The sequence below is a fragment of the Zingiber officinale genome, chromosome 6A, assembly GCF_018446385.1.
Source record: "Zingiber officinale cultivar Zhangliang chromosome 6A, Zo_v1.1, whole genome shotgun sequence".
NCBI classification, from domain to species: Eukaryota; Viridiplantae; Streptophyta; class Magnoliopsida; order Zingiberales; family Zingiberaceae; genus Zingiber; species Zingiber officinale.
This window is the reverse complement of record NC_055997.1, coordinates 89,857,999-89,878,957: the sequence shown is the minus strand read 5'-3', so window position 1 is coordinate 89,878,957 and position 20,959 is coordinate 89,857,999. Positions and strand designations below refer to the sequence as shown.

The 20,959-nt window shown below is 43.1% G+C and overlaps 1 protein-coding gene across 2 annotated transcripts in view; it reads right to left on the bottom strand.

Annotated features, from left to right (window-relative positions):
- The window catches only part of LOC121996884 (probable 3-hydroxyisobutyryl-CoA hydrolase 3), a 41,343-nt gene extending 30,167 nt beyond the window's left edge, over window positions 1–11,176 (bottom strand). Inside the window, exon 1 of one of the 2 annotated variants that reach the window (XM_042551046.1) lies at window positions 11,081–11,176. In XM_042551046.1, the coding sequence (XP_042406980.1) occupies window positions 11,081–11,119 (39 nt within the window). In that variant the 5' untranslated portion in view covers window positions 11,120–11,176. The remainder of the gene's footprint in view (window positions 1–11,080) is intronic. The other variant, XM_042551047.1, reaches the window with a different exon arrangement.
- Window positions 11,177–20,959: the final 9,783 nt, after the last annotated feature.

The following is a 20,959-nucleotide window of genomic DNA, read 5'->3' as shown; positions in this document are numbered from 1 at the left end:
GGTGGAGTGTTACTCCCACATATTGAGGATTTCTTGTGGTAGAGCGTTGCTCCCACATATGTGGTGTTTCCTGTGATGGAGCGTTGCTCTCACCCTGGAGGATTTATTCTTTGGTGATTTATGTTATTGATGATCAGATTTTTCGATTTATTATTGGAGATCTTATGGATAGGAATGTCTGTGATACGGACATTATGTGTCTTGGTTTTTGTCATATAGGCTTACAGTGCCTTAGATGTTTTCAGGGACTCGATGATCCTGGTATGTCGAGGATGTTTTGATAGGTGTCCATTATCATTGTGGACGATGTTGTGATCTAGTACGGATCCGAGGTGAGTCACGTACACTACCTTTGCATAGATCTAGAGATGATTCGACGAGAACATCTATATGTGATTATCAGTAGTGCTGGTTTGGATTGTTTTTTTGTTATGATGTTTGGGACACACGGTCACCAGTAGGAGTGTACCGTGGTTCCACAGGAGATAGAGGTTGTTACCGTTGGGAGCAGCCGAAATCAGTGTAGGTGATCCGCAGTCTTTTGTGACTCGCCGGATATTACCGACGTTTTGTCGAGGGCTTCTCGCGTATTGCTATGCCACTAACACGTCTTACCCGGAAAGGCGTGAAGTTCGTATGGTCCGAGGATTGCGAGACCAGCTTCCAGGAGCTGAAGCAGAGATTAGTGTCGGCTCCAGTTTTGGGTTTTACCTTCTGGAGATGATGGATTTGTACTTTACACCGACGCGTCTCTACAGGGTTTGGGCGCTGTTCTGATGCAGCACGGTAGTCTCTTATGCTTCACGTCACTGAAGGAGCATGAGAAGAACTACCAGTTCATGACTTGGAGTTAGCGCCATCATCTTTGCTCTGAAGCTTTGGCGTCATCATTTATACGGTATCACATTTGAGATTCTCACTGATCATAAGAGTCTCAAATACATTTTCACTCAGAAGGAGCTTAATCTCCGACAGAGGAGATGGAGGGAGTTCCTGAAGGACTACGATTGTACCATTAGCTATCACCTGGGAAAAAGCTAATGTGGATACCGATGCACTTAGCTAGAGGTCCAGAGGGACTTTAGCTTGCCACCGAGTTGTGGTCACAGATTTGATTCAGGATTTCTCTGAGTTGGACATTGAGGAGCAGGGACAGACAGAGCAGGGTATTCTTGTTACCATAGTTGATCAGTCGTCGATCAGGACGAGAATCCGAGAGACCCAGTTGTTGAGACCTCATAGAGCTCAACGTGAGGCAAAGTGGTCCATATTATCAGACAGAGGAGGTCAAAAACATAAGACTGCCAGAAGAGTTATGCTGACCCGAGTCGGAGACACCTTGAGTTCTCTATTTGCGGCTATATATTTCTGCGAGTTTCGCCCACGAAAGGGGTGAAGAGATTTGACCTCAGAGGTAAGCCAGCTCCGCGGTACATTGGATCTTTCCAGATCTCGGAAAGGATTGGAGCAGTAGCTTACTGGTTGGCACTATCGCCGTCCTTAGTAGGCGTGCACGATGTATTCCACGTATCTATGCTGAGTAGATACGTACCTGACCCGACACATGTGTTGACAGATGTCTTAGTTCCAGTTCAGTCTGACGCCACTTATGAGGAGATTTCGGTACGGATTTTGGACCAGAGAGAGCGTCAGTTGCGGAACAAGACTATTTGGCTGGTTAAGTCGGATGACAGTATCATTCGGACGAGGAGGCTATTTGGGAGCTCGAGGATACGATCCGAGCTCGATATCCCCATCTTTTCACTTGAGGTATGTGATTTATTTACCGTTCAGCATTTATACTCTATATCTGTTGTTAGTACTTGCTGATGGTAGATAACGAAATTTGGGGACCAAATTTTTATTAGTGGGGGAGAATGTAAAATACCAGAAAATAGGCGAATATTAATAAGGGAATTTTCTGGAATTTTAGGACATTTTTCGGGAATTTTTCGGAGCTCGTATGGACGAGTTAACGGGGACAAGAACGGGGCCCGGGAAAGCCTGTTTAGGCTACCCCATTTAGGCGAGGAAAAGTTATTTATTTTCTTTTCCTTTTTATTTGTTTTTCTTTTCTCTTTTATTCCTCTCCCCGACGCCGTTCCCTTCTTCTCCCCCGACCCCGAGCCGCACCCTCTCCTTGCCCTAACCGCCGGCGTGCCCTAACCGCCGGCCACTCGGCGGTTCTTCTCCTTCCTCTTCTCCTCTTCCTTTGCCAGCACAAACCACTCGCGGAGCATCTCAACGCTGCCGAGCCTCTTCTCTCTCGGGTCTTTGTCGAGCCGCCTTCTCTACCCGACAGCGACGCCGCCGCACGGGACAGCGCCGGCGACTCTCGAGCCAACGCAGCCGAGGACCCGACTCTAGCCTCTGCCCCGACTCCAGCGATGCCGTCCCTGTGCCCTAGTTCACCACCGCCGGCCCTTCTCCTAGCCTCCAGTCGCTGTGTCTAGCATTTGTTTGACATCAGTTCTTCCCGTTGTGCCCTAACCGAACTCCTTCCACTTCTGCCGACTCCTCCCTCTTCCTCATCTGATCCTTCAGATACTTTCACATCATTAGTTGCCGGAAGAGAGGATATCGAGTAGGTAAGCCTTATTGGGCATTTGGGATTTGATTACTTTGGTTTTTGCCTAATTTGGGAGTTTGGTATCAGAATTCTAATTTTGTTAATGGGAAGTTCTGGACTTAGGTTAATGTTGGCTGTGGATTCAAGCATCACCATTTGTAGGGCGTTAATTGGGTTTCCAGCAGTTACTCGGTTCTGATAGCCTCTCCATTCAGTGGCTACTGGTTCCTACGACGACTGTGAATCTAGGTAAGATGTAGGGTAACAGATCCTTGTTGTAAATGAGAAGTGTTAGCAAGAATTGTTAACTTGGGTACATGTGTTTGTTTGGGCAGCAACCTTTTGATTTACAGCAACAATTTATCTTTGCTAGCAGTAAAGTTTTGTTTTCCAGCAGCATCTTGGTCCAGCAGCAGTAAGGTAAGGGTTTAGTTTATGGATTGAGTTGGCACACTCTTGATACATGTTGTTTTAGGTATGAAATGATACATACATAATTTGGTATAGGGTGATTTAGGTACATTTCGATACATGATAAATTAGAGTCATGTTTCGAATTTGATATTAGTTATATATAACATATGTAATGGATAAATTACATATGTGATGTAAGTTAGTGATTAGGGGATTTGATTTGGCCAACTAATTTATACGTGAGTAGCTAAATCTGTATATTGTGACACAGGACTTTGACGCGAGACGGGTATCTCGACGTCGTGTTTGGACCATATTGGACTTGTTGATTGGAGGCGGGTACTTTTGACTTATTGTCTTTGATATGCTTAGTAATTAAATTAACAAGATGCATTAATTGTGTTTCTTACTTGTTTCGGTTAATCACTGCCCAATACATGCTACCTGTTGATTGATTGTTTGTTTACATCTTGTATGAATATGTACCTGATTCCACATGCTCATGGGTAGTGATATAACCATATTTTACCATGTCAGGACCTAGGTTTGATACCTTATAGAATCAGATACCTTGATATGATTCATTCGCTTTGGTGCACATTATGATATGTCCAGAGATTGGGTTAGTATATTACCATGTTTAGTGACATGCACCATTCGCATGATTGCATGCTGAGTGATTGATTGCTCCTTTATTGTCGAGCACTTTGCCATTTTCATCACTGTTCGGTGCTCCGTTGTGACGCTCATGGGTAGCGAGATACGTGGTAACGTCGGTTTGACTCTTCGGTGCTCGTTGATCCGCTCGGGGTAGTGTGACGTGTAGCACGTTAGAGATTCCTCCCGTCATAGCCGGGAGTTGAGAGCATTGCGCGCCCCCATTTATGATTTGGGGTAGGAATGTGTGTACTCCGACAGCATCCCGTCCACTCGATCACTCATCAGAGTAGTGTTCAGAGTGCACGGTTGTCACACCCACTCGGTCCCACCGTTGATGTGAGTCGGCTGACTGGCGTCAGGGGTGACCATGACATTGGCATCATATGCATGATGCATTTATTGTTTGTGTTTGTGTTTGTTGCACTTATATGCTGCACATTGCTTGGATACCTTGATTGACATGCATACAGGTCTTCTATACCTTTCGGACTGTTTGTCCTTTTACCGGGTCCTGGTTAGTACAGTTTCTCTCCTGCTTACTTCAGTTTGGTATTTACCTTTATTCATCAGGAGACTGTACGCATGATTAGTGCTAGGTGTTATTTCTTTACTTTGCATATCAACTGTACCTGCTGAGTGTTGGACTCACCCCGCCTCCATTGTTGTTATTTTCAGGTTGATGCTGTCAGGAGGGAGTTCCAGTCGCTAGTCCCCACTGCACGTAGTGCTACTCCGCTGCTGGTTTTTGAGTTGTTTCATTTTAGCTTTTCGCTATCAGACTTTATTTTAGTTTTGTTTTGGATTTTTCATATGGATATTGTATGGAATCCTTTCGTTTGATGGACCTTTGATATGATTTGGATTTTATTCTACTATATGCCTGCCTGGACGGCAGAAGAGGTGGGTTCGTCGGTTTTGAGCTTTACGAGTGTAGTGGAGTAGGGTGGATTTCGAGTCAGAGTTTTATTGTTTTGTTTACTATTTTATTAACTGCATGGTTGTGACAGCCAGAGGCTGAATACTTATATAAACTGCGTGGTGATTGGTTTTATTTACTGTTATTATTCCAGCCGCCTGTGGCTGAGGTATTTATGTATGTAGAAAGTTTCAGATTGTCCGTCGTACAGGGGAGATGCTGCCGAAATTTCTTCGGACAGGGACTCCTCTGGGGCGTGACACAGATGGTCAAGAAGTTTATCTGGCAGCACATAATTTGTCGTTTCGGCATCCCTCGTCGGCTCGTATCTGATAACGAACGACAGTTTACGGGGAAGCAGCTCGAAGACTGGTGCAAAAGTTATGACATTGAACAACACTTCACTTCCGTGGCGTATCCACAAAGCAACGGCCAAGCGGAAGTAACCAACAGAGAAATCCTCAGAATTCTCTGAGCTCGACTGGACCACATGGGAGGAAGCTAGGTGGACGAGCTGCCAAGCGTCTTATGGGCCATCCGCACGACCCCAAAGGAAGGAACGGGTGTCACGCCTTTCCATTTGGTGTATGGCGGCGAAGCGGTGGTTCCGGTCGAAGTCGGAGTCGAGTCCGTCCGGATCCAGAATTATGATGATGATAACGCCGAGCAAAGGAACATGGAGCTGGATTTGGTCGACGAAGAGCGAGCCAAAGCGTCCGTCCGGCTGATGGAGTAGCAACGGATGAAGCAAAACTACAACCGACGCGTAATCCCCAGAGCATTCCAGGTTGGCGACCTTGTCTGGAAGAAAGTAAAGCCGGTCGGAGACGTTGGCAAGCTGGAGGCTCCTTGGGCGGGCCCCTTCAAAGTCATCGAGAAGCTCCGCTCGGGTGCTTATTATTTGGAAGATGAAGATGGACGGCGGCTGGATCGACCATGGAGCGCGAATCATCTCCAGCCGTACCGAGCTGGGTGAGAGGTGCGCTGATGTAATTTTATATATGTTTTGGTCGCCTATATCCTTGTAATGCAGGAAGCAAAATGATATAAGATGGCAAATATCTCCGCCGAATGGTAGTGTTAAAATTAGCCTTGAAGACCGTCGAGCTCTGACGTTAAAAATCGAGAGTCGAGCCGGCGACTATAAACCCTCCGAGCAGAAGACCGTTGAGCTCCGACGTTAAAAATCGAGAGTCGAGCCGGCGACTATAAACCCTCCGAGTGGAAGACCGTCGAGCTCCGACGTTAAAAATTGAGAGTCGAGCCGGCGACTATAAACCCTCCGAGCAGAAGACTGTCGAGCTCCGACGTTAAAAATCGAGAGTCGAGCCAGCGACTATAAACCCTCCGAGCGGAAGACCGTCGAGCTCCGACGTTAAAAATTGAGAGTCGAGCCGACGACTATAAACCCTCCGAGCGGAAGACCGTCGAGCTCCGACGTTAAAAATCGAGAGTCGTGCTGGCGACTATAAACCCTCCGAGCGGAAGACCATCGAGCTTCGACGTTAAAAATCGAGAGTCGCGCCGGCGACTATAAACCCTCCGGCCAGAAGAAGACATAAAGAGGGACTTTGTAAGTCAATTTGGCCGATCGGTCAACTAACCAAAAGCACTTCGTAAATGTCCGGCGGAAATCCCGTTTGCAAAACAGGATATATTCAGCCGGGCGGACTAGCTATCCAAAAGACTTCATAAAAATCCCTTTCGAACACGAGAGAGGTGGGAGGAAAGGCGAATGACAAGGAGAATTAAGGGAATACGAACGGTAGTTGGTAATCCGAGCGGCTAGCACACATACTGATTAATAAATGAAAAAGCAAGAAAGGATAGCATTGAAGAAATTAAAGCCGAACGGCCGAATTACAAAAAGGATAGATTTTGGCCGAGCGGCCGAATTACATATAAACTTCTACTCTAGATAATCGTAAAGGTCCTTCGGGATGTTGTCGAGGAGTGCCACTTGATCTGCGGCCGGGATGAGAGCGGAGTCGGGAAGAAGACCCTTGGACTTCAAATATGTCGTGGTGGCGGTCATAGCAAGGTCGAAGGCAGTGTACATCCGTTCGCAGACTTTCTCTCAAAATTCAGCCGAACGGATGTAGTTTAGCCGCAGGGCTGCGACTCGGCCAGGCTCAGCCTCTTAATATTCTTTGAAAACCGCTTGGGAGGCGGCGAGGGACTCCTGCAGAGTTTGCAGTTCGTCCTTATGCTTAGTTGCATCGGCCGAGCGGCCCGCCTTCTCTCCATCGAGTTGCTCCATCAACTCTCACTTTTTGCTCCAGCCCTCGAGCTTCTACATTCTTCTTCTCCAGGTCAGAGATAGCCGTGTTCTTCCGCTCGGTCGCCAGGCTTATCTTGCGATCTAGTGATTTATTCACGCGATCAAGTTCAGCCAGATTGTGAGCCTGGTCGGTCGTCTTATTCCGCTCGGCTTCCAACAGATCTTGGGTCTTTTTGAGCTCCTTCTGAAGATCGGCATATGAAGGGCCTTGAGAAGGAGCGTCGCCCGAACTCCGTAGCCTTTTGAGCTCCTCATCCACCATGGCAAGCCGATTGGAGACAGCAATCTCCTCCACCCATCTCTGACAAAAGAAAAATTGTTAGTAGCCGATCAGAAAGAATGTGTAAACGACTTCAGAAAATGCACTTACCCCGGTGGCCTGTTGCATGTGGCTATTGGCCAAGTTGCTGAGTGGAATCATTGCCCGAGCGTCGGCCCACATTTCGGCTAAGGGTCCCTTCATTGTGATCATATGCTCGGGCGCGGTGGGTCGATCGGCCTCAGGCAGCAATTCTTCGGTCGGGAGGTGAAGGGAGACTCGGACGGTGCGGCGCCGACAGGGGGTCGTCTGGGCGGAAGCCGGAAAAGGAACGGAAGCCGGCGTAGAAAACTGGGACAAAATTGTAGAACGATGGACTTGGCTGGGAGCGGGCGGAAGGACGCTGACCGGAACGGCCTCAAGAGGGTCCGCAGACTCGTCAAGTTGGGAGGGAGTCCGATCAGACGAAATTGCCTCGATCTCTGGAGCTTTGCCTCGAGAAGCGGCGGTGACCCGTTTGGATGGATGGATCGCAGAAGTAGCCGAGCGGAGTGGCATTTCCCCCCGGCGTCTCTTTTGTCGCAGGGGGCGCTCTTCCTCTTGCGCCGAGCCCTCCTCCCGAGCGGAAGGCTCTCGACTAGCAGTTGCGCCAGCCGCTTGCTCTGGAAGAGAAGCCTGAGAGGCCGACTCCCCAGCATTGGTCCCGCTCTCCCCCTCATTAGAGCCGACCGACTGGATGCCGAGCGTCTCCATTTCTTTGGCCACCGCGGCTTCGAGCGCCGCCGCCTTCCTCTTCAAAATACCAGCCATCACCGACTCCATGACAATATTAGCTGCAAGGGAAAAAGGAGAAAATCAGTTAGCAATTAAGGCAAAGGTACGAGTAAAATTCTTACCGAAGCCGCTCAGGAGGGGTGTTCTGATCGGACTCAAGCCGAATATGTACATAACCCCTTCTGGAAGGAATTTGTTGATGTCAAAACACAGACCGGCAAGCATGTTGGCGACTTGGAGATAATCCGGCCGGGTTTTGAACCTTTTGAGCTCTGGTGAGGATGGTGGTCCAATCTGCCACTTCGTTAGGAAAGGGGTCCGCTCGGGAAGGCGAATATAAAAGTAAAATTCTTTCCAATACTTATTGGAAGAGGGTAGTTTGTTGAAGAAAACTAAACCGGGCCGAGCCTGGAACATGTAAGTGCCCGGCTCGGACTGTTTAGGGTAATAGAAATAATAGAAGACCTCCGGTCGGAGGGGAATGTTATGGATCTTGAATAAGACGACAACGCCGCACAGGAGGCGGAAGGTATTGGGGACTAGGCTTCCGAGCGGAATGCCAAAAAAGTTGCAAACTTCTACAAAGAAGGGATGGATCGGAAATCACAAACCGGCTGTAAACTGGTCGTGGAAAACACAAAAAGCTCCGCGCGGCGGTTTGTGTGGGCGAGCGGAATCTGTGGGTAGGATGATTTCAAGGTCGGAGGGGATGTCAAAACTATCAATCAGAATGTCGGCATCGCGCCGATTAAAGCGCGACTCCATGGTGGTATACCATGGGCCGAGGGCTTGGTCTTGTGGCTGGGAAGAGCTAGCCATTGTACGAGCGGATGAAACCAAAAAAGACGAAAGAGGATGAAAGGAAGAAGATGGCAACGAAACAGTACCCCGAGGACGAAAACTTGGGAAAGAAATGCAAAGAAAACACCAGAACCAAGGAGAGAAATAGGAGAACCTTATAACGAAGAGGAGGATCGAAGGAAGAACACCGAAGATCGTCGGAGAGGAAAGAATCTGGGTCGCCGAAGAACTGAGAATGAGAAGTTGTGAGGCACGCAAGAGCAAGAATGCGGCGAAGGAAGAAAGCGAAGCTTTTATAGGGTGCAGCCCGAGCGGCCTCCACCGTCGGATCCAGGTCACGAGAATCGGAGCACGCATCGCGCCGTTCATTTCGAACCGCCTCGGTCTCATCACCCGCGGCGCTGCCGCCGTACGCTGACGACAGCAATGCCACGTGGCATTCCACCACGGGAGAGCATTTAATAAGCGCCTTATCGAGGCACAGAGCGCGTGCTTGGCCTTAATGACGGAGATTGGCGCGAATTCCGAGGAGATCCGAGGGATAGGGGCGTTGACTGAGGGCGTACTTATCTCCACACCGGCCGAGCGGGGGTTGGTTTCTTGTATGAGCCGCTCGGCTAAACAATCGTCCAGTCAGTCGGACTAATCACCTCCTTCAACTAGACTTGAAGGGGAGGCAAGTAATCCGGTGGTAAGAACAGAGACCCCCCCTTCCGAGGGAAGTCAAAGCCACGTGGAAGTTAAAGGGTCAAACGACCGACCGGAGAAGGGGAGACCGGTCGGACGAACGGGGTCCCAGCGGAATCACAAACAACCCGACGGGGAGTCGGGTCTCCGATGCTCATAGGGAACAGGGTCGCCAGGTCGATCGGGGAGCCCACTCGGCCGAAGGCATAAAGTAGCATTACTGTGAATAGTCGGCAGAGCACACGACCGGGAATCTCCCGAGCGGACCAGCACATACGACCGTCCGGACGTGAGGGGACTCCCGACCGGCCGGACGTTCGGCATGGGGTTAGAAGGGACAAAAGGACAAGGGAACACCTTCTGACAGCGGGTATGTTCAACGACCAGGCCATACGCAGGATCTTATGGCAGAGGGTTCCGCTGTCCCATCAAAGATGTGCTCGGACTGTAGCAGTATGGTGTCAGGTAAGCTCTTCTGACAAGCCCATACTGAGGTATGGACAGAGGACACGTATTCGTCTCGGTATGTGTGCGAGAGCCTCTTCACAGCTCTATATAAAGGGCCTCACACTTCGCCTGAAGTACGCATTCTCCGATATTGAGAGCCACTTCTTTGTTGTCCGCTTGCCTGACTTGAGCGTCGGAGGGTCGTCGCCGGGAACCTCTTCCCGGCCCGACTTCCTTGCAGGTTCGCCGGAGGTTCGTACAACCAGTCGGAGATCTATGTCAGCAGTTCGGAGAGCGACACGTGCCCAGCGTCTGTTGATTCAACGTTCGGACAGGATCAGTAATGATCAAGTATCTAATTTTTTAAATTGACTAATCATGAAGGTGACTCGTTCAACTCTATGAAAATTTTATACCGATCATCAGGGTATATAAATTTGAAAAGCATAAGTAGGTCCCGGCAGACAGTCCAACATCATGAGTGATTCGAATACTATGGCATGGATGTATGATATATCTTGTGAGAGATTTGAATTCTCATTGCATGAGAGTCCGACCTATTTCTTACCATCATACCATGCCCAGGGACAATAATCTACTTAGTATTGCTATTAGAGATACTATACAAAGGATAATCACTTTACGTCAGATTCGCAAAGTTAGGTAGACTTAAAGGGACACCACTGTATATTGGATCAGATTTGCAAAGTTGGGTAGAACTTTTTCGTCACAATATTTATTTTTTATTATATTAATTTTTATTTAAATAAACATATTTATATTGTTTTTTTAATTTGTTAAGCGTTGAAAATGGAGAATATGTTTTGCTCAAAACACAATTCAACAAAACTAACATTCTGTTGTTTAAATTTAACCCCTGTTAATTCATATTTACTAAGCAACAAAACACAATTATAACAACACTAACACATTGTTTTCTAAGACAGAAGAAAAGATCAAAAAGAAGTATATAGAAATTTTCTTATACAATGATATTTTTTTACTTTATTTTTTTGGACAAAAGAAAAGCTGGATAAAGATTAAACCATTTTTCTATGAAATTAAACAAACAAATTTAGTTTAGTTTAGTTTGTGGAGACATGTCCAGCAGTGTATCTCATCTAATTTATGCAGTATTAGAACAGCAGTAGCATACAGGGGTTCTCCTAGCTCCTTGCAATCTAAAATTACATGCTTAACACTCATTCAAGCTGCTAATCGAGGGCCAAAACAAGAAAAAAGAAATGAAGTTGCAGATAACAATATATATACCTGATCATCCTCGTAATTTGAAGGCCTATTTGGAGCCATGTCTACTCAACAAAGCAAACGAGAAAAAAGGTCGTGCAGTGTCTATATTGTGTTAGTAAAGGTGATGATGATCGCGTTTTATAGAGGGAATTAAAGGCCCTCAAGTTTGGCAGTACTGCACATGGTCAAGTTTAACATGTGTCTCTGAAATGAATGCGTGCTCCATGTGATAAAACTTGAAGGTTTTTTTTATATAATCTTGATATATCGAGGTCTTTGAATTGACTAATTCTTAAAGGTTTCATTTAAATTTTCCATCGATCATCAGAGTAAATTGAAAAATACACACAGCTATTTATCCAAAGCAACCAGCATTTTTGGATTTGTCATCCATGGGAGGAAAATGTCTTGTAATACATCATAATTGAGATTCAAATCTTAGGCCTTAAGTAAACCGTTGAAGTACCTAACCACTACACCATTGCCCTATGAGCTTTAGAAAAAGGTTGTTGGATAGACAAGATGCGGAGACTAAGCAATCGGTAAAGCAAGAAACATGTAAATCTGCATTAAAACGTGCTTCTCTCACGGTTGATTTAGAAGAAAAAAAAATGTCATTCTTAAACCGCTTAGAAATGATCGTTTATAAAATCTTTACTTATCTATCAAAACAGTTAGGGATACCTAATCAGAAATCATATCCCCACTTATACATTTATCATTTATAAAATGTTTACCAAGTACAAATGTTTTTTTTTCCTTCTGTATGGCCAATTTTGAGATTTCACTTTCATATTTGCAAAGACCTGAGAACATTTATCACACGTTCATTATAAAGTCTAGCATAATGAATTCCTCCTACTCCTAATCATTTGATGGTCAATTTTAAATTGACTTCATAATTTATCTCCTTTCACATAATATAGAGACAGGCTATAAGGGACACATGGGATGAGCATAATTATCTTTTGCTACAAAAGAATAGTGAATTAATGAGACTTCCCTAGTTCAAAAAAACTAATTTTTAAATGGTGTAGCTCCATTAGTCAATGTTGTCTAAATTACTATAAACTTAGAAAACTCCGAATCACTTTAAAACAAAATTAGTATATGCCTACAAGTCTCCTTAATATATCCATGCTCTCAAATCTAAATTTGATAGTATAAATAGAGAACAGTGAATTTTTGAACTGGCAAAGTAAAATATAAAGATGCACACATGTAAATCCAAGTAATTATTTCATAAGGACAAGGAATGTGATATATGTTCTTGGAATTATGAAAGTTAAATACATTTTATGGATAATATCGAAATTTACTTGTGCAGTTCAATAAAATATCATATTAACAATAATAGTTAATACAATATTTTACAATGTCAATTTTTATGATAGTCTTAGTGTCGTAGACCCATGTTACAAGTTGTTAGAATGTTAATTTTTATGATGCATTTGGAAGTGATAGGATTTTTTTTTTCTAAACAAGGGTGTGTGGATCCAAAAATGATAATAACCTTGAAGTTATGGGTCACAATCAACATGTGCCATCTATATCTATAATTAATTGAATCCAAAGTACAGATACTTAGATTATAATAAAAAAACAAGTGCCCTGGAATTTTATATTAGTTTACTTTTACAGAATGGATGCAAATTAACTTGTGATCAAAATATGATAAATTGTAATTTTTTATTCATTACTTTAATTCAAGTCTTTCCAATTTTATATGTTAAAAATTATGAATTTATGGGCGCAAGCTGAGTTCAGCTTTGCACCCTAAAACTTGATCGGACACAAGCTCATTTCCTATTAAATTGCAAGTCAAATTTTGAGAAATCATAAGTTTTTGAATTTTTTGACTTTAAAAGAGTAGTAACATGTATTTGTAACTTTAATATTGTTATTGAAATATCTATAACTTATAAGACAGGATCTAATTTATAAATTAGCTTTCACCTTGGAGGTAACTAATTGTCACGCTTCGCATGCTAAGCTTGGCCATGAAACTGGCTTCTATTATCGTTCATGAATTGCAACAGTATCAAAGCAAAAACATGCAACTAATCAAACTAAATGCAAATGCATACCTTAAAAGAAAATTTATGATTGTGAGATATGCATAATGTAAAATATTAATAAGGAAAATAACAAATAAGTAAGGTTATCATATTCTATTAATTTAGCATCATTAATATCTGAATTTTTTTCTCTTACTCGGTTTATCACCTAATAAAAATGTATTGTATTTATATAATGTCAGATTAAGGATTATCTTGCAGGCTAACGAGAAGGGGATTTGAGAAGAAGACAAAAAAAGATAATTGATGTCCTCCAATTTTTTTCAAAAAAAATATTTTATTTTATATTCGACGATGATTACTCAAATAGCTAACACATGTTTATATAAACTCTAAATCTTAAGACACAAAGAAAGGAAATAAATCCCAATATTAACTACAATTTCTAACTCGTAAAGAAATTAGGAAAGGAACTCTAAGGAATTGTACTTGTTACAGCTTCATGTTGGTCATGCCAATTGTTAGTAATAAAATTCATAGGTTGTAACGAATAATTTACTATTTCTAACTCCCTTTGAATCAGAACTAGTTCAAATAGATTATCTTGATTGATTGTATTTTTCCCCTTTCTCATTCTTCTTCTTCCATAAATCCATAAAGGACGAGCAGGCTTCCTTTAAACGTGAGGCACCGAAATTTTCAGAAAAATATATCAAATCTTGGAAAGGGTCCATGTCAAAACCAGCAGCTGCAGTAACTTGGTATCCATCATCAGCAATGATGCCTTCATTCAGATCAAAGTCGAGTTTAATAGCAGAGTCTGATGCAGACGCAACGATGAGGTTTTTGTAGGTGATGAGACAATCTTCAGCACCTTCTATAGCCTCAGATAACAGAAAATCTGTAGATTTTGATACTTGTGCAGTTTCTTGGGACATACAATTTGTGTTGAATTTTATATTAAATTCAAAGTATTTTTTTTTATAGTGTTTTTAGTCCCACATTGCTAAGTAGAGAAGCTTGGAAGGGCTTATATATGAAGCCCTTCCATCCTTGCTTAGCAATGATAAGGGGACCTACACGCATGCGTGGGCCAAGCCCAAATCGAGTGGATTTGGGGGGTTCGAGCCGGAAATCCATAAACCGGGCGTCAAGTACGCGATTAACGCGCGCAGGGGGGGTGCAAATCCCCAGCCCGTGGGCCTTGCGCTCACGGGCGGCCCGATCTGTTTCTGTTTTTGCTAGTTTGGTTCAGTCTGAACCAAACCAGTTTGGTTTCCGGTTCGGTTGGTTCGAACCAAACTAGAGTTTGGTTTTTGTTCCGTGTAAGGAACGGACGCGACACCGCGCGTGAGGAGACGCGGACGCGTTTCCTCGCTAGCGAAGCAGTGCTTCATACCTCCTCAGAGTGAATAAAAGGGGACAAGCAGTGCCTCTATTCTTCACTCAATCTTCCTTCTTCTCCCTTCTCTGTGCGATACATTCTGCATAGCACCTCCTCTGTTTTTCTTTTCGAGTTCGAGTCTTTCTGCGCCTTTGTTGTGTCCTGAGGCTTGGTCTTTCGGTGATCTGAGGTTGGGTCCGAGTGTCGCGTCCGTTTTGGAGTGCACCTACGGACACGACGAGCGGTTGTCGGATCTTGGAGGAATTTTGCCGGGGAGCCTTTGCACCGTGAGGCGACAATAAATTCTCTAAGGACAGTCGGCGTGCCGACGCTTCAACCGGATAACTATATTCTAAACCCGACTACTTTATTTATCTGTCTATTGCATGCTATTTTTGTCAATATAATACTGCTGTTTTTATTGCTTTATTTTACAACATTCTTAGAGAATTTATTGCTTGTATCAATAGACATGATGAATGATAGGGTAATAGGATCTGATGAGGCTAGTGCTAGACCCGAGAAATTTTATGAGCAAAACTTCAGACGTTGGCAACAACGGATGAAATTTTGGCTTACTACCCTAGGGCTATTCTCCATTATAGAAACAGACCCTCCTTCACCTACTGAAGAGGAACCTGCCCGTAGTGCTGCCTTAGAGAGGTTTAAGCAAAGGGATTATCTTTGCCATGGGAGAATCCTGTCTGCCCTCTCAGACGCACTATTTGATGTATACTGCTCAACCTCTTCAGCTAAAGAGCTGTGGAAATCTTTGGATAAAAAATATAACTCCGAAGATTCTGGTTTAGAAAAGTATACTGTGGAAAAATTCCTGAACTTCAAAATGGTTGAAGGCAAATCTGTGGTTGAGCAGACACATGAATTCCAAGTTCAAATTCATGGTCTTGCTGAAGGAGATATGTCATTACTTGAAAAATTTCAGGTCTTGTCTATCATCGAAAAATTGCCTCCGAGTTGGGAAGATTTTGGCATGACTCTTAAACATCGGAGAGGTAAAATCTCTCTAGAAGATTTGATGATTGCCTTAAATATTGAAGAAGAACATCGGAAGCAACATAAAAATGATGATACAAGAATGCCTATGGATTTTATTCCAAAGGCAAATGTAGTAGTCTCATCTGACAAGAAGAAATTCAAAAATCAAAAAATGAAGAACAAGATGAAACCCAACCCAAAGGTTCAAAAGAAAACTGGAACTATACCTAAGCCTTGTTGGGCATGTGGACAGGTTGGACATTATGCCAAATTCTGCCCTAAGCGAAAGGACAAGAACCAAAGCAATATGTCCAACACCAAGGCACAAGTAAATGTCGTGACTGCTAGTGACGACACCAGCGATAGGTTTGTTACCTTCAAACCCGAACTAAACTTGATCTATCAACCCAATGAATGGTTAGTTGATACAGGTGCTAATGTACACTGTTGTGCTAATCGATCTGCCTTCCTTACTTATCAGGTAATTGAAGGCACTTCCGTGACCATGGGGAACCATTCTGTAGCCAGGGTGTTTGGGATAGGACAAGTTGACCTGAGGTTCACCTCTGGAAAAGTCCTGTCACTGCATGAGGTGCATCATGTTCCAGCGGTCCGTCGGAATTTGATTAGCGGATCAAAGTTAGTTCGTGCTGGTTATGAGTTGAACTTCAAATGTAATAAAGTTGTAATATTACATTTAGGAACCTTTATTGGAAAAGGTTACCTTAATGAAGGTTTATTTAAACTAAATATAGAAAATGTTACTTTAAATAAAACTTCTAATATTGGTTGTTCATATAACATTGAGTCTTATGATATGTGGCATAACAGATTAGGACATGTCAATTTTAATACCGTAAAAAGGATGATGAATCTTGACATGATCCCTAAGCATGCTATAAATGATAAGAAAAAATGTGAAATTTGTGTGCAATATAAACAACCCCGTAAACCCTTCAAATCAGTTGATAGAAATTCTGATATTTTAGAATTGATTCATACTGACTGTTGTGAGTTTAACGGTGTAATAACGAGAGACCATAAAAGGTATTTCATTACCTTCATTGATGACCACTCTCGTTATTGTTATATTTATTTGCTAAAAACCAAGGATGAAGCTTTAGATAAATTTATGATTTTTAAATCTGAAGCTGAGAATCAAACCGATAAAACTATTAAGAGGTTAAGGTCTGATAGGGGTGGAGAATTTACCTCGAACCTATTTCAAAAATTTTGTCAAGATACAGGTATAATCCACGAGGTAACTGCTCCATATAGTCCTCAATCCAACGGTATAGCAGAACGAAAAAATCGAACCCTTGAAGATATGATTAATTCCATGTTAGGCAGTTCTGGGTTACCCAACTTTATGTGGGGGGAGGCTCTATACACTGCATGCCATGTGCTAAATAGAGTCCCAATGAAGTCAAGGGATAAAACCCCATATGAGCTTTGGAAAGGCCGAAGGACAAGTTTGAAATACCTTAAAGTGTGGGGGTGTCTTGCAAAGGTACTAGTACCTGAACACAGAAGGAAAAAAACTTGGTCCAAAGACCGTAGATGGTATTTTCTTGGGTTATGCTCAAAATAGTATTGCATATAGGTTCCTGATTATTAAATCAGAAATTCCTGGAATAGATGCAAATACTATTGTAGAACTTCGCGATGCTACATTTTTTGAGGATATATTTCCTATGAAGACGAAAACACCTCAATCTAGTATTCCTACTAGAAATGAGCCTTCTTCTGTAGAGGTCCCATTATCCGTAGTGGGTACACCTTCCTCAAGTCACTCTAGACTAGATGAATCTAGTGAGTGTATAGAACCGAGAAGGAGCAAGAGGCAACGTGTGTCTACGGATTTAGGCCAGGACTTTATCACCTATAATATAGAAGGTGACCCTGTGACATATAGAGATGCTATGGCTTCTCCTGAAGCTAAGCATTGGAAAGAGGCTATTAAAAGTGAAATGGACTCTATTATCTCTAATGCCACTTGGGAGTTGGTAGATTTACCTCCTGGGTGTACCACTATAGGATGTAAATGGGTGTTTAAGAGAAAACTAAAGCTTGATGGGTCAGTAGATAAATTCAAAGCCCGCCTAGTTGCTAAGGGATTCAAACAAAAAGAAGGGATTGACTATTTTGACACTTATTCTCCTGTTACCAGAATTACTACAATCCGAGTGTTAATCGCATTAGCATCCATATATCATCTTGAGGTCCATCAAATGGATGTCAAAACGGCAGTCCTAAATGGAGATTTAGAAGAAGAGATATATATGGATCAGCCTGAGGGATATGTAGTCTCTGGAAATGAGAATAAAGTCTGTAGGTTAGTCAAATCTCTTTATGGTTTGAAGCAAGCCCCAAAGCAGTGGTACGAAAAATTTGATAGAGCTATGCTATCGTTTGGCTTTGAAGTAAATGACTCTGATAAATGTGTGTATGCTAAAATGAAAGGTGATAATTGTATTATCCTATGTTTATATGTAGATGATATTCTACTATTTGGAACTAACCTTTCTATTATTAATGAGACTAAGGCCATCTTAAGTGGTAAGTTTGATATGAAGGATATGGGTTGTACTGATATGATTTTAGGGATGAAGTTGACTCGTTCAACTGATGGAATAACAATTTCTCAGTCACTCTATGTTGAGAGAGTATTTGAGAAATATGGTTATAGCCAAGTTAAATCTGTTGTCACACCATATGACCCTTCAAAAACTCTCCACAAGAATAATAGTGGTGTGGCAGTGTCTCAATTAAGATACTCACAAATAATAGGTAGTCTAATGTATTTAGCTAATTGTTCTAGACCTGATATTTCTTTTGCTATAACGAAATTGAGCAGGTTTACCAGCTGTCCGGACAGAACGCATTGGGATGCATTAGACAGAGTACTCAAATACCTGAAAGGTACTATATCCTTGGGCTTGTGGTATGGGAGATTCCCTGCAGTCCTGGAGGGATATAGTGATGCTAGTTGGATAGCAGACACTGTTGAGTGTAAAGGCGTTACTAGTTATGTCTTTACACTTGGAGGCGGTGCAGTTGCTTAGAGGTCTGTTAAACAGACGATTATATCTCATTCTACATCTGAGGCAGAATTGTGTGCTTTAGATACCACAGTAACTGAAGCTGATTGGCTTAAGGGTCTTCTTTCAGAAATTCCCTTGATGGTAAAGCCAATACCTTCTATTTCAGTACACTGTGATAATCAAACAACATTAGCTCAGATTAAAAGCTCCAAGTATAACCAGAAACAGAAGAGACATGTACGAATAAGATTGAAGTCTATTCGTGAGCTAGTGTCTCTTGGAGTGGTATCATTGGACTTCGTAAGTTCAAAAGACAATATTGCTGATCCACTCACAAAAGGACTTGATTCTGAGAAAATCAAGAGATCCAGTAAGGGAATGGGACTGAGGCCTATCCTGGTTTCATCTATAACGGCAACCCAACCTATCTGATTGGAGATCCCAAGAAGTAGGTTCAAAGTGGTATAAACAAGTTATAAGGGTGAACCGTAAGCATCAAATTGATTGAGATGTAATCTCATAGTCTCTTCCCTGGATAGATGCTTGACTGCTAGTAAGGATGAGCTTGGAGGCTCTTAATGAGTTCAAGGTCTTATTGACAGGATGCTCGCAGTACATCCTTGGAGAACTCACCTATGTAAGTGTAACTGTGTGGCCGCAGTGTGGGGGGTCTAGGCAACTCTCCTTAGCACTTATGAAACAAGATTCGGTGGCATGGCCGTAATGCACCAACCCAGAAGGACTCAACCATCGCCCGTGATGAGTTGTTACCAATTGACTTCACATATAAAAAAAAAGGTTTAAGTTCAAGACCTAGTTCACTTCAAACCTATGTGAATAAGATTGATGTACTCAGGTGAAAATTCAAACCGGAAGGTATTTTCACTAAAAGCTCATTGCAACCTAGCCTTAAGACATATTTTATCTTTTAAACCGAAATGATTTGAATTTGTGGGGGATTGTTGAATTTTGTATTAAATTCAAAGCATTTTTTTTTGTAGTGTTTTTAGTCCCACATTGCTAAGTGGAGAAGCTTGGAAGGGCTTATATATGAAGCCCTTCCATCCTTGCTTAGCAATGATAAGGGGACCTACACGTATGCGCGGGCCAAGCCCAAATCGAGTGGATTTGGGGGGTTCGAGCTGGAAATCCATAAACCGGGCGTCAAGTACGCGATTAACGCGCGCAGGGGGGGTGCAAATCCCCAGCCCGTGGGCCTTGCGCTCACGGGCGGCCCGATCTGTTTTTGCTAGTTTGGTTCAGTCTGAACCAAACCAGTTTGGTTTCCGGTTCGGTTGGTTCGAACCAAACTAGAGTTTGGTTTTTGTTCCGCTTAAGGAACGGACGCAACACCGCGCGAGAGGAGACGCGGACGCGACACCGCGCGTGAGGAGACGCGGACGCGTTTCCTCGCTAGCGAAGCAGTGCTTCGTACCTCCTCAGAGTGAATAAAAGGGGACAAGCAGTGCCTCTATTCTTCACTCAATCTTCCTTCTTCTCCCTTCTCTGTGCGATACATTCTGCACAGCACCTCCTCTGTTTTTCTTTTCGAGTTTGAGTCTTTCTGCGCCTTTGTTGTGTCCTGAGGCTTGGTCTTTCGGCGATCTGAGGTTGGGTCCGAGTGTCGCGTCCGTTTTGGAGTGCACCTACGGACACGACGAGCGGTTGTCGGATCTTGGGGGAATTTTGCCGGGGAGCCTTTGCACTGTGAGACGGCAATAAATTCTCTAAGGACAGTCGGCGTGCCGACGCTTCAACCGAATAACTATATTTTAAACCCGACTACTTTATTTATCTGTCTATTGCATGCTATTTTTGTCAATATAATACTGCTGTTTTTATTGCTTTATTTTACAACAATTTGATGGCCCAACCTATTCGGTTCAATTACTGATTCATCAGCGTTAAACATGATGGGGTTGTTATTCTCATCGTTACCATTCAACTACGTGTCACGACACTCCATGTTATCAGCCATACAATTTCTGGATTTATAGTGATTTTCAGGAAACAGAACATCTGGAGTGTCAGATTAAATAACCACTTTACTCCCTTGCAAAGGTTGTTTCAGGTCATATGAAAAACCAATCTCGATCATCTCTTTAGTTGGCGTATGTGATTGACATTCACCAACGACTTACTTTTCTGATTCTTCATGATGTGTGTAAATTATATACACTTTTATGCATACTTTGTCGCATATTCATTTATTTTTTAAGTATATTCTATGTTATTATACTCCTCTTTATTATATGTCAGCATAATTACTCTTTTTGTCGGAGATATGCTCGTTCTTGTTTTGTTGTTGACGGGATGTATTTCTGGAGTAAAAATGGAGTTAAGGTGTACTGCGGAACGACCCTAGAAGAAGAACAGAGTCCGGTCGTGCCCCCTGGCACGACCGTGTCTCCCTTCACCCAAGAGCAAGAAAACCACAGTCGTGCCCCCTAACACGGTC